This window comes from Cygnus atratus, chromosome 22 (genome assembly GCF_013377495.2).
Source record: "Cygnus atratus isolate AKBS03 ecotype Queensland, Australia chromosome 22, CAtr_DNAZoo_HiC_assembly, whole genome shotgun sequence".
In the NCBI taxonomy this organism is placed as follows: domain Eukaryota; kingdom Metazoa; phylum Chordata; class Aves; order Anseriformes; family Anatidae; genus Cygnus; species Cygnus atratus.
Window position 1 is genome coordinate 3683697 of NC_066383.1, and position 12633 is coordinate 3696329.

Genomic DNA, 12633 nt, shown 5'->3' on the forward strand with positions numbered 1-12633 from the left:
ACTCCTGAGCCAGCCCCAGTGGCCAGGACTGCGAGCAAGTACCCAGCACAGGTCTGATGGCCAGCACCCCACAGTAACAGGACACCAAACAGCTCAGAGCCTTCAGCTGTTGGTGTTTTTTCCCTGCTTTGAAAGCAGAAAAGCAGCGATTCTTATTCTTGTGCCTGCCTCAGGCTCTCTCCTCTCGTCCCTCTGCTCGGAAAGGCAGCTTTGGTCTTTGGGGAGGTTTCTCATGGAAGGAGCAGGCAGGGGGATACCAAAGTGCCTCGCACATGCTTCCAGTTACTGGAGTGGGGAGCTCTGCCGGCCAATGCCCTGCAGTAACCCAGGCTCAGCCTCCAGCAGATGTTTCCTGTCGTGGAGAGCTGCTGGACACTGCGGTGGGGGCGGCGTGAGGGGAGCTGGGCTAAGGAGGGACCAGCCGAAAGAACAGAGCGATGATGAAATCAGCCCTGCGAGACCCGCGGAGTTAAGAAGTTTTAGAGCTCAGCTACTCCTGCGCCCCCCAAAAAGCCTGGGTCTTTCTAGGTTTCATTCATCAGCCAGATCACTTTGGAAAGGACGAGCAAGGGCTCCCGCAGGCTCCAGCAAACAAACTCCCTGCAGGTCTCGGGAAGATTGCTTGGAGCACAGCTCCCCGTATCCCTCTGCCCTCCATCCCCACGCTCTCCATCTCTGCTCAAGCGTGGAAATGCACAGGAAAAGCCCACGCCACGCCAGCTCCGCTCAGCCACAATGCTGAGCTGTGAGAACCAGACGCCAGCATACTGATGAAAAATCCTAGTTCTTCCTAACAAACTGGGAGCACAGATGTTTCCAACCACACAAAACCTACAAGGGCATGTCTTCACTGCAGGGCCACTGAGTGTAGCAGGGTGCCCGCTGGCAGGGAGGACCATCGAGCTGCTCAGGTGCACCACGAAGGCGTTGCTCCTCGCATCTGCCTGCACTCACCCAGCATCCCCAGTTGAAGGGTGAGGAAAGCAACTTCTGCAGCCCAGGAGGGACAAGGTATTAACACTGCAGACGACTGCAAGGCACCTGTGTTGTTTTACTGAATGGCCTATCTTGCTGGAAACTCCGTATGGGATTGCTTCCAAAAAATCTCACCAGGATGTTTCTCTGTCTCCGCAGCCACCCACCTCTCCCATTGCAGATCTGAATGGCACGAGCGATCGGAAGAGCCAACCCAGAGGTGGTGACAGCAAACATTAACCCTACTGCAAACAGAGAGGGACAGGACAGGATGGCACTGCAATGGGCGGAGGGGAGTTTTCGGGGGGGGACGGGGAGTAAAGCGTGACCCTGCCAGGGCCACGACTCACTGGTAATATGCTGAAAAATCCTCTGGGAGGAAATCTAAAGCAGCTGCTGCTGGGGGATGGGACAGGACAGGGAAGTCTGACAACACAACGGCTGAGGAAGGTAGAGTCTGGTACAGCACACGGCACAGAACACAGGTAGATATAAGGAGGCAGGGAGAAAACCAGGAAGGAAAACCTTAACTGATCTGCGTGACTGATGGACTTGCTCCTAAGCCTTTGTGGAAGACTTGCATTGCCTCTGGACAGATCAGAACTAATGGAAAGAGCAGGATACGTGCCTTGCTTGTGTGGGAGAGTTTAGACCCCACTGACAGCAGGACTGCTGTGCTGATTAATGCCAGCAAAGCAACTGGCCACCTGTCCCACGGCATTTCTTCCAAATCTGGTCAGGTCACTGGGGACTTCCTTCCTTTTTTTTTTTTTCTTTTTTTTTTCCCTTTTCCTTTCTTTTAAAAGTGAAGTAACACCAGAGGGAGAAGCTTCAAAGTAATTACTGGCAGTTTGTGGTAGAGTGAATTTGAATGCATTATCCCATGAGCGTGCACCAGAAGTTCATTTCTATTTTAGTGCCGCTCCACCACAGCAGGCATGCCAGGCCCGGTAATCAATACGCCTGACATCATGGAAACCCCGGGGGGAACTGCCTGTGAAAAACACCTGAAAGCCAAGGAGTTACACTGCTCCAGGAACAGCTTGACAAAATGGTTACTGGCACTGGAAAGCTGAGAGCACGGATTCAGAGAGTAAGGCAGCTCATTCAGCACCTCACTACCTCATCGTCAGGCCTGGGTTTTTGCAATAAGCCCCGTTATAAGATTGCTGGTGCTGAGTCAGACTCAGGCTGCCACCCATTGGGAAGATATTTCTGATGTTTTCCCTAAAACAGTGCTTCATTTCCCTCTCTTGGTCTTAATCCGGGTTATTTTCCTCATTCCAACAGCTGAGATTCCCCCTTCGCTCTGGCATCTATGAGGTCTCCAAGAGGGTGCTGCAAGGAAAGAAGACAGCACACCAAGACATCAAAGGCTGATTTCTTACAGTGCTCAGTCTCCTGATCATTTGATGTTGTTATGAAGCTGCAAGTGCTGCTTAAAAGGCTTCACAAAGAAAGGCCCTCAGCCACCTCCGGACTCCTAATGCACTTTGCTGCAGCTCTCCCAGGGCCTGGGCTCTCTCCTTTACGCAGCTACCTACCAAAACACAAATCCGACCGGATTTATTTTTGAGACATTCAGCTCTGCAAGCTGAAATTGCTTAGAGAGTTCAAAAGTTACAGAGGATACCAACAGTGCACAATCCCAGAAAGGACATTTCCACAGGAGACCACATCGCTCCTTTGCGCTCCTTTCTGCAGTCTCTGGCTGTGATTCTCCTATGGCTTAGAAATTACACGACTGCTTTCCTCTACGAAGAAAAGCTTCAGTGATGTATTACTGCATTCACTGAGCATGTTTTCCCACTCACTTTGCAAACGGTGACATACAGCACGCAGCTCCAGCACTACAGCCAGGGAGAGCCTGCAGAGCTGCGGTCGGAGGGAAATACAGCGAGCAGTGATACCTGAAGCCGACTGTTCGGGTTTGTGCATGGCTCGGCAGAGGCCTTCCCTGGAGCCACTGCTGGGAAAGCTGCCCTGTGTGCACAGCCTTTGTTTGCAGAACTGCAGGTGCAGGGCTTCTGTTGGGGCTTTGACCCACTCAGCACAATCCTTGGTGCAGACTTTGCTCTCCCAAAGACAAGCGGATAGAACCGTACTACTGTTGAACTTTTCAGACTCACCAGGACAGTAAAGGTCTTTGGTAGTACTTAAGAATACCTGAAAGAGGCAATTACTGTCTTCTCACCGTAATTTTTTTCCCCACTAACCACTCTGGAACCGTACTGTACATGGGTGAAGAGGTGGAGGCTCGGGTCAAGTAGAGGGAAAAGCTGTAAGAAGAAAAAAATTGAAGCATGGTTCCAAAAGAGAAGGCAGGTGAAAGGACTGCAAGCAGATAAACACAAGGGAAAGGAGTACAGAGGAGGGCTGACCTTGGGACCTAAATATTAAACTGAAATCCTCATGGACAGACACAGATCTCACATCTTCCCCAGTGTCAACTGCGTTTGCTCTAACTTTTCAAGATCCTCTCTCTTACTCTCTTTTCTGGGAGTATGCTCTACAGATTCTCCTGAGGCATGGCAGCTCCCAGCACAGAAGTAACCCTTGCTATAGAGCGGCAGCTAGAAATGCTGTGGGAAATCAGAGATGCACAGCCTGATTTAGGAACAGTCAGGGAAGCAGAAGGATCACCAGTCCAGCTGACGGAGAAGCAGGCAGAAAAAAATCCTGGTAGATCTGCAAGGCTCAGGGCCTCAACTGGCACTGACCTCAGGACATGAAACCTAAGAGCTCCTCCATGCTCAAACATGAGGCTCTTCACCCAGAGTCCAGCAAGAAAGAGAAAGACAAAAGAGACACTTTTTCTTTTTTAGCACCAAAATGTCTCCAATTTGTCTCTCATTTTAGTGACTTCTGCTGGGTGAGGAATTCCTTCTACCAACTTGTGGAGTTCTTGTATCCCACAGAGCCAGTGCAACCTCATCCTTCCCCACCTCTAAGCACATCACGTCTTCAGAATAAGTCATGTTTTAGTAAACAAAATTAAAGAGAAAACTTGTTTGAGCTCTATTCTTTTTTAAAAAAATCATTTTAAAAATAATAAACCGATTAACAGTAATTCAACATGCAGACACACAATTCCAGTGCAGACACACTCAAACTGCATCCTGATGGATGAGCACGGATGAGTGGGGCTGAATCCAGAGACAACCAACAAACTGGGGTTTAATCCGTAAGAGAAGAAGTTCTTCAAGCCAGAGGTTCCTTGTCTGCTGTTCCTCACCAAAGGCACGAGAAACACCTTGGGAGACTTTTCCTTTCCACTGCTAGTGAACCCAGCCAGCCCAGTGATGTTTGCTTTTCCACCATAAGGGCACAAACACAAAGCAAACCCCGTACGGTTGAGCATATTTATTCTGGTGTTGTTTTCTAACGTTCACTGTGCACCCAACCATCTTGCACTCTTCCTCTGGAGAGCCAAGAAGAGAAAGCACCAAGACCATGAAAGGGCAGGACTCTTGCCAAATCAAGCCATGACCTTGGTTCACTCCCTTTCTCCCACTTGTCAATCTGGTAGGGATGCCAATCCTAAAAAGCACTGCTAGGATCAAGAGGAGAACACACAAGGGTGGAGAAGTCGGTAACATCGTAAGGAAAAAGTAGAGAATAAGGAATCAAGGGAGAGAGAAGGAAGGCTTCCAACTGCCAAAGAGGGGTACAGTGCTACAAAGACAAAAAGACCAGTTAAAAGCAGCAAAAACTGAAGTCATCTTGGAAAACCGGCATTCCGACCACTGATGCTCTGGGGAGCTTTGAGGGCCATGTGCTCTTTGAGGCAACGACTATATTTTTGTTTTGTGTTGTACAGTGCCTGGCACCCAGGGCTGCCAAAGAGACACAAAGAACAATTGTGGAGCATTTGCTGCATGCATAGAGAAGTTTACGTAAAATGATAGTGAGGGGAAATGGGTAAAATGAAACTGTAAAGCCTCACGAAGGGGTAGCCTCCACAGATTCATTTCTACAGCTGCTCACAATGGGGTAAGAAATAGAGGAGTCAGAATGGTCCAAGTGCCAGAAAAATCCTGCCTGGAAGGAGCTGGCAAAAAAAAGAGAAACTCTATCAAGGAGACACATTAGCAAATTTTTGATGTTAATACTAGCAATAGGATTGAATGCCTTCCTGCAGTTTGCAGCCCATCCATGTTTCCACATTGCTGCTTTTATCTGGCCAGACCGTCTCTACTAACTAGAACGTGTTTTGTTTTGCTTTCTAAAGGAAAATAATTGTGGGGGGAAACCACAAAAAATGCAGCCAGTGCTTACTCTCCGGATGTACTGTCTCTCATGCTGAAAATATATGGAGGAAAAACAAGAGAACAGAAAGATAAGATAGAGAGGATACAAACACACGAGACCCACAGAAGCAGACCACAGCGAAGCATCATGCAGCAGGGAATGGATCTCGGCAGCTACCGCCTCCATCAGCTCTTGTGGGATAGCAGAAGTCACCTTTAGCCACGGCCACGGACTTCACGCGCCGGTTTGGGGTGCCTACGTGCCCAAAGTGCCTCGCTCCATGGTTCCTCTAACTGCCACTGCTCCACCACCTCGGGCCACCGTGGGTTATGCTGCATTCCTCGTGCCACTGCCTCCACGCCTCCATCTGCCTCTGAGATCACATCTTCTCCTGTCCTTGCTGCTAGCTAGCTCTCGATCTGATTATCCCACTTGGCTCTTCCCCCACAACAAAGGGAGCTCTGCACTGAAGTCCCTGCCAAGAGGACAGCTGTTTTCTGTTCCCACTTCTCTCCCCCTCCTCTCCAACCTTATTAAATTCCCTTCTCTTTTTGAGGGAGGCCTGTCTGTTTCCTACCGAGAGCACAAAGGATTCATACATCAACCCAGATGCATTTAACACCTTAAACAATCATTGAAGGGGATTTCACCTCAGAGACATAGCAGGCTTACTAGGGCTAGTAATCACTAAAGCAGTGAAAGGTGCAAAAAAGTGAGACAAATGCACCTCCTCCTTCAATGGTAACAAAGAAAGAACATGCTCTGGCACAGCCCCTCTCTGACATCTCTGTGCTGTGATTCAGAGTCATGATCCCAGCCAAACCTGAGGCAGCGCTACCACAGAGAGCCACAGATCTGCAGCACCTGATGCAGGTTCCCCAGCCAGCACATCCAGCCAGAGCTCCGGCAGGCTGCCATGGCTGCACAGCATGCTACCTACGCCAGCCATGGCTTCTGAGACAAGGCAGAGAGAGTGAAACGTCCCAGTGCTGGTTATGTACAACAAATAAGTGTGCCTCTCACGGCTCTGTCAAATCTCAGCACGCTGTATCTGCTAAAATCACTGGTTCCCACACCTGGCGCTGCAGGAAGGTAGAAATTGCTACTGAACGTGGAAAGGCTGCTGCATTTGGCTACAAAGCCACCGTGCTGCTCGTATCTGCTTCAAAGCGCTTCAGGGGTGGGGTTCGACCATGCAAAGGTGGCACCGATTGTGGAAACTCGCAAACCGCCAGCTTTGTGCCTAAACACTGCCCCGCGTGCTTGCAGAACAAAAATAAGATCAAGGCAGAAGCAGGCGATGGTTTGCGTTTCTGTGAGATCAACAGAAAATAACTCCTCTCTCGCCCCACACCACCCTGAGAGATGCAAAGGGTTTGCATGGTGGCAGCTCTGTTTGACACCACATCAAGACCAACTCTGCCAGGAAACTGGAAGGTACAGGATGTAGAGATCATCAGAAGAGTGACTGCACAGACAAAGCTTTTGCTCCCTATCGCTGGCACCCTTTCCCTCAGGATGTCAGTCCTCCTTTGCCAGTTCTGAGCCATTTCCATCTCCTCTTTTGGGAAATGGCCAGTATGCCCCACTGCCACTGCAAAGCCCCTTTGCACCTTTCCCCCCAGGCACCCAGCCCATTTTCACCCAGGGACAAGAGAAACTGGAGTACTTACATTATACCAACTCTGGCTTTTCTGTAAGGACAAAATAAAAGAGAAGCATTAGTTAGCACAGAGATCTTAGGATCAAAAAGAAAGATGGACAGAGAAACTAGGTCCAATCTGGTTTGCATAATTAGCGAAGTGAAAGTGAGGTTAAACAGAAGATTTCAATGGATTTCACAGTGCAGTCTAACAGTTATTCCCAGTTACAGAAACAAAGAACAAATCCAGGAGCATGAGTCTATAATAGGAAACAGTTCAGGCTAATGTGTGCATGTCCGCATGCACGCACACGCACACACAAACTCACACTGCAATTATTTTGCAGAACAGCAGCGCCCACTAGCAGCAGAGGAGCTAACCATAAGCAGTGCCAGCCGTTTCTTTTAGAGGCTTTATTCTTCCACAGCTGCTGGCTAGGTTGTAAAAATCACCGATTTGAACGGATCCTCTGCAAATAAGCCCTTGAAGAACTGTCAGAAGGCAGGGACACAATTTTACTCACAACAGCCACCAGGCAAAACTTTATTTTAAATTTTAAATGGGAGACGCATACAAAGACAGGAAAATTGCTGAAGGAAATCGCTAGAAAAGCTGAACGGAAAAAAAGACTTTTGCATAATTTCAGCGCATAGTGCTTTGCATCCTCTGCACATGTAATTTTTTGTTCTTATTATGGCATTTCAGACAGTTTGAGGGCAGGCCACATGTCACACTGGAGCGTATGAAAAAGCTAGCTCAGCTTGGAAAGTCACACTTGGCAATTTTCAGCTGGAGGTGAGATTCATCAGCACCGAGGGAGGAAGAAATAGGCTTCACACTCCCACTCCAGTGAGGCTGGCTTTCCAGTGTCAGGACACAGAGCAGAGCTGACAGCAATTACAGGCATCCCCCATTTTAGGGTGGATTAACCTCAGAGCAATGAGGCTGGGAGGCACCATAGCCTTTCACCATTAACAGTGGTCAGCGGCAGAGCTCATGGTCAGGCACTTCGTGTGTCAGCAACCACGCAGCTGTGCCTGTCCCCCTCTTCTGACCACTGGCAGCATGTCTGCGCTACACCCGCGGGAGTTCAGTTCCATGGACAAAGACAGAAGCAACGTTTTACTGCATTTCTTTCTTTGAAGTCATCTTGCTTCTGACCTCGGACTGGGAGTATTTCTTACAGCTTTATACCCCATCCAGTCCAGAATATGAAGGAAAACGAACTTATTTCTCTGGCTTATGACAGTCTGTGAAAGTTTCACTCTGAGAGGTAAGTTCGTATTCACAGAAGCACAGAAATCAGCTGCACTGGGATAGCCCACAAGAGGACCAACAACGTTCAGGATGTCTTACCATAGGAAAGTAGGCGCAAAGTGTTAATGAGATCAGATTGGACCAGAGATACCTATGAAGACATGGTTCGCCTACTCTGTTCTCTTCCTAAACCTCCCTGCTTTCAGTTTCCTGTGCTCCCTATATCCCATTCCATACAGACTTCCCTGCCATCTGGATCCCACTCGCAGAGCCAATGTTTCCGAAGGGCCCCTTGCCACCTTGGGCATTTCTGCCACTTGGGACAGCATCCTGTTCACTGCTCTGGTCTCTAATGAAAAACCCCACTGTAACACGGTATATACCACAGTACCAAATACAAAGGGTTGATGCTAAAAAGAATACACATCTGACTCGTTGACAAACCAGACGAATTTTCTCTTACTTGCTACACATTTCCATACTTCACCATAGGCTCCATTCATAAATGGTTCAGCTGAATTCATCCTTCTCTCCAAGGAGGACATGGAAAAAGGCCTTATGCAATTCAGGCTACACTAAAAAAATCAGGGGAATTAAGCTTTATCCTCGTACAAACCACCTCGTCCTCAGGAGCACAGGATCTAAGATGGAGTGATTTTCCTGCAGATTTGTTTTGCCATCTGTCTGCCTTAATGAGCAAAATGCATAACTCAGACATTCCTGGGGAAAAAAATCCATAATCAAACTAGAACTGGCATATACAAAACGCTGCTGTTAAATCAGGGTGCCTTTTAAATCGCTGCCTTTTAAATCAGGGTGCACATGTGGTGTCGGCACACTGCAACAGGAGTTCATTCCCCTCCCTTACATTAATTGCAGTAACCCCTTTTGCCCTGCACAATTGAATTTCCCCAACTGTGATTTCTCTGGGGCTTTCTTGCCCTTCCACACAGTCATACTGATACCCAAGCCTCATCTTTAGCTTCTGACAAGTGTTCTAAACACGAGGAGATTCCCTCCTCCTGACCCCTATGTTTTGCAGGTAGAACAGACTACAGAGAGTCCAAAGAGGAGCAAAACTAAGCCTCAGTGTAAATCTGACTCCTTAAATCTACCTTCAATTTTCTTTCTTTCTTTTTTTTTTTTTAAATCACTGAGCATCAGAATATAGAGGGATGCAAACTGTGAAAATCAAGAGAGCATATAACAGAGGGAAAAAAGAAAGAAAAAGGAAAAACATATTCTTACTTTGAGCAGGTTAAGTCTGTCATACTGAAAAAAGAAACCATAAACGTTAGAACTGAAAAGTTAAAATAAATGAGCAACAGAGGAAGGGAGTTGCACACAGAGGTAGAAAAGATGTCACTGGCTGTCAGAGATGATGCCATAGGAGCAGATACCAGAGTTCATAGCTACATGGTGGCTGTAACCAGGAAGAACTTAGGAGAAGTTGAGGAAGGAAAAAAATGGGGGCTTTGCTCTGAGCCTCTAATTAATGTAGTGTTGCCTCTGAATCTTCACAGGGTAATGACCCTACATTTGCATGTATTTCTTTGGAAGATTACAGCTTTACAGTGCAGATGGGAAGCAGCGGATCACGTATATGAAGTTCAGCGTGCTAGCTTGATGCCAACAGAAGTTTCCACCTTTTAGCGTTACTGCGAGCAGGATCACAACTCACTCCTACGTACTGCTGCTTCCGGAGGAAACATTTTGCCAAGTGAATGACTTGCCATGGACTCCAGCGACATCACCTAGTCCTTTTTGGAACAGAGGAAACAGAGGCACAGACCGGGGTGAGGGCACAGAGCTCTGAACAAATTCCAGAGCCCTTTCTCCTGATCTACGTACGTCCAGGCTCTACGCTATTCAGCTAGCTTCTGAACCCTCACAGCCCAGTAACTCAAAGAAATCAATGAAATTTATTTCCAAATTGCTCACTTCAGTCCAAAACGACCAGAATTTCATGACCTACTACCTAAAAGGGGATTATACCACCCAGCAGGAGGGGTAAACGAGAAGACAGCCAAATTCTTCTCATAACTGCACACTGAAAGGACAAGGTGCAACAGCCATAAGCTGCAATAAGGGAAATTCTATTTGGATAGAAGGAAAAAGCCTGTTCACAACAAGAGTGGTTAAGCACTGGAGCAGGGGCCCAGCAAGGCTGTGCAATCTCCACCTGGGGAGGTTTTCAAAATGCAACTAGAGCAGATTCTGAGCAGACTGATGTTACCAAATCAGCCCCACTTTGAACATGAGGTTGGACTAGAGAGCTTCAGAAGATCCCTCCTGACCTAAACTGCTCAATCTTCAGGGCCTACATCAAAATTCATGTTTTCCTCTAACCTGCTGTTTTCTCCTCAGCATTCATTATTAGGTATAGGCAGTGGGATGAGTCTTGAAAGACATGCAACTGAGAGCAAATAACTTTGATCCTTGGGCAAGAGCAAAAGAGGTTAAAAAACATGTATTTCACTGTTAGCTGCAAACAAAACTCTTTTATTCCCTGAGTTCAGAAAGCTGTTCCAGGAGCAGCAGCGCTTGCCAGTAAAAGCTTAAGGCTGACACAGGCCTTTAGGTGGTTTGGGCCATGCCACGCTGGTGGATTGCATGGAAAAGCTCCAAAGATTCCCTACAGATGTAATCCAGTGCTTAAAAACTCCTGGTGAAGCACTCCCTCTGATGGCAACACTGCAGCATGACAATTAACGCAACAGACAAAAAGAGGGCAAGGGACTTCAAGCAGAACTGTCAGCAATTGTATAAACACGGCATCAAACTCATGGGCTCAAGCTGTTTCATTTCATCAGCGAGACAGGTTGGAAAATCAGACTTTTCTTCTTGCAGAAGAGGGGTGGGGAGAGGAGAAGAGGCTGAGAAAGGAGATTTTAAGTTTTTACCCGTCAGTTGTTTGTACCTAGCCTTTCCCCGTCTTGAACAGGTATCTTCATCTGCCTGGGGAGAATCAGAGGATTCAGGGGATGCCAGATTCTCTTGTTCCAGGAAGGGCGGCTTTGTGGAGCACAGGATGAGATTCACCCCTCAGCTGGGGCAGGGGGTTGGGGCAGGAGGCTCTGACGCAGGCTGGCAGAGGTCAAGCCCAGGATCCCCTTCTCTGCATCGTGCATCCATCCTTGCACTGAACTCACCTCAGGTCCACCTCCCTTTTGCTTCTCTAACTGTAGTGAAGTATTTTTCGTCTTAGAAAAGCAAGGGGCTGGCTGCAAGCACATCCCAGTACCAGTACAAACGCACTTTGCATGCACATTGCTCCCTGACAATGCTCTTCCCACCTCTCCTGACAAATCTCTCCACAGCTGGGCAAAGCACCTCCAGCCTGCCACAGCCCAGCCACAACCTGCCCTACCCGCACACCTCTCCCTACTCACCAGCAAGCCTTTCGGGATACTCTGCTACTCCAGCCCTGCGTTTTCCATAGAACTTGTTTCACACCTCACCTGAGGCTTTAGTCTCACAGTCCTCATTTGTAGCATCCAAGCTACAGTTACCATGCAAAAGACAAGCTGTCTAAAGAAAGACACGGAGAAGTTTCCAGCAGACACCAGCAATCATGCAAGATAGAGCTGGCTACACAGGGCATTCTGACAAAGGGAACTGTAAGCCAGTACTGTCAACTTCGCTGCTAACTAGCAACTTGCCTAGAATTAAATCCAAGGCATCAATTGGGGAAAAGCCAAGACATTGATTTAGTAGACTGAGAAGCCATCCAAGCCATTCTGGTTTTAACTTTACTTGCATACACACGTGGAAATGCCAGCAGCCTGGCACTCTGTCCAATAAGCATCCCATCAGCGTTTCTGGTTTTTACACTCTTCTGAGGGTAGCACAGAGATTTGAGATCACATCTCAAATGAGCTTATCCAAGCACCCACAGAGGTATTTTCTACTTATTACCTTTCAGAGCGAGCCCATGAATTCTCACAATTCATTTGGGACAGGTCTGTTCTAACAGGTTTAAGCTGGGTTCATTTGAAATCACTGATCTTTAATATTTACATCACACAGAAAAACATGTAAGGTCAGTAAACTGAGATCAATGGCCTCTCTAGTCTTCATCATAAAAAAGCAGGCAAGAAGTTATGGAGATCGACTCCCATTTCTACAAGACATAAAGAAGAGATGAAAGCGAAGGGATTACGTTCAGCCCACCAGAGCCAGCAGATCTCTCCCTGTAAAGACAGCAGCTATTTTTAAGGGAGAAAGAAAGCAAATCTTAAAACGAAGCCTAAAATTCTTTGGAAGTAATTGAAGGAGTGTGAGGAACAGGCCACTTTTCACACCATGTGAGCAAATATTAAGGAGATCTCAGTGATATAAGTGAAACCAGCTTCTCAGCTACAGGCATTGGGGTGAGCTCTTGCTGACATTCTCGCAGCTGCACCAGGAGAATGCCTTACTGGAGTCACTGCTCAGTACCACGGGGAGGATTTCTGCATGATGAGACAATGCTACAGTGGGGCACAGGAGAGAAAAAAGAAGGCTT

At 47.6% G+C, this 12633-nt stretch overlaps 1 protein-coding gene across 5 annotated transcripts in view; it reads right to left on the reverse strand.

Moving 5' to 3' along the window:
* Nucleotides 1–12633, reverse strand: part of GRAMD1B (GRAM domain containing 1B) — an 81072-nt gene that overhangs the window by 20266 nt on the left and 48173 nt on the right. For 4 of the 5 annotated variants that reach the window (XM_050715055.1, XM_035555746.2, XM_035555747.2 and 1 more), the window contains exon 3: nucleotides 6900–6920. The exons of the other annotated variant lie outside the window; for it this stretch is intronic. In XM_050715055.1, coding sequence (XP_050571012.1) covers nucleotides 6900–6920 — 21 coding nt within the window. The remainder of the gene's footprint in view (nucleotides 1–6899; nucleotides 6921–12633) is intronic. 5 annotated transcript variants of the gene reach the window in all.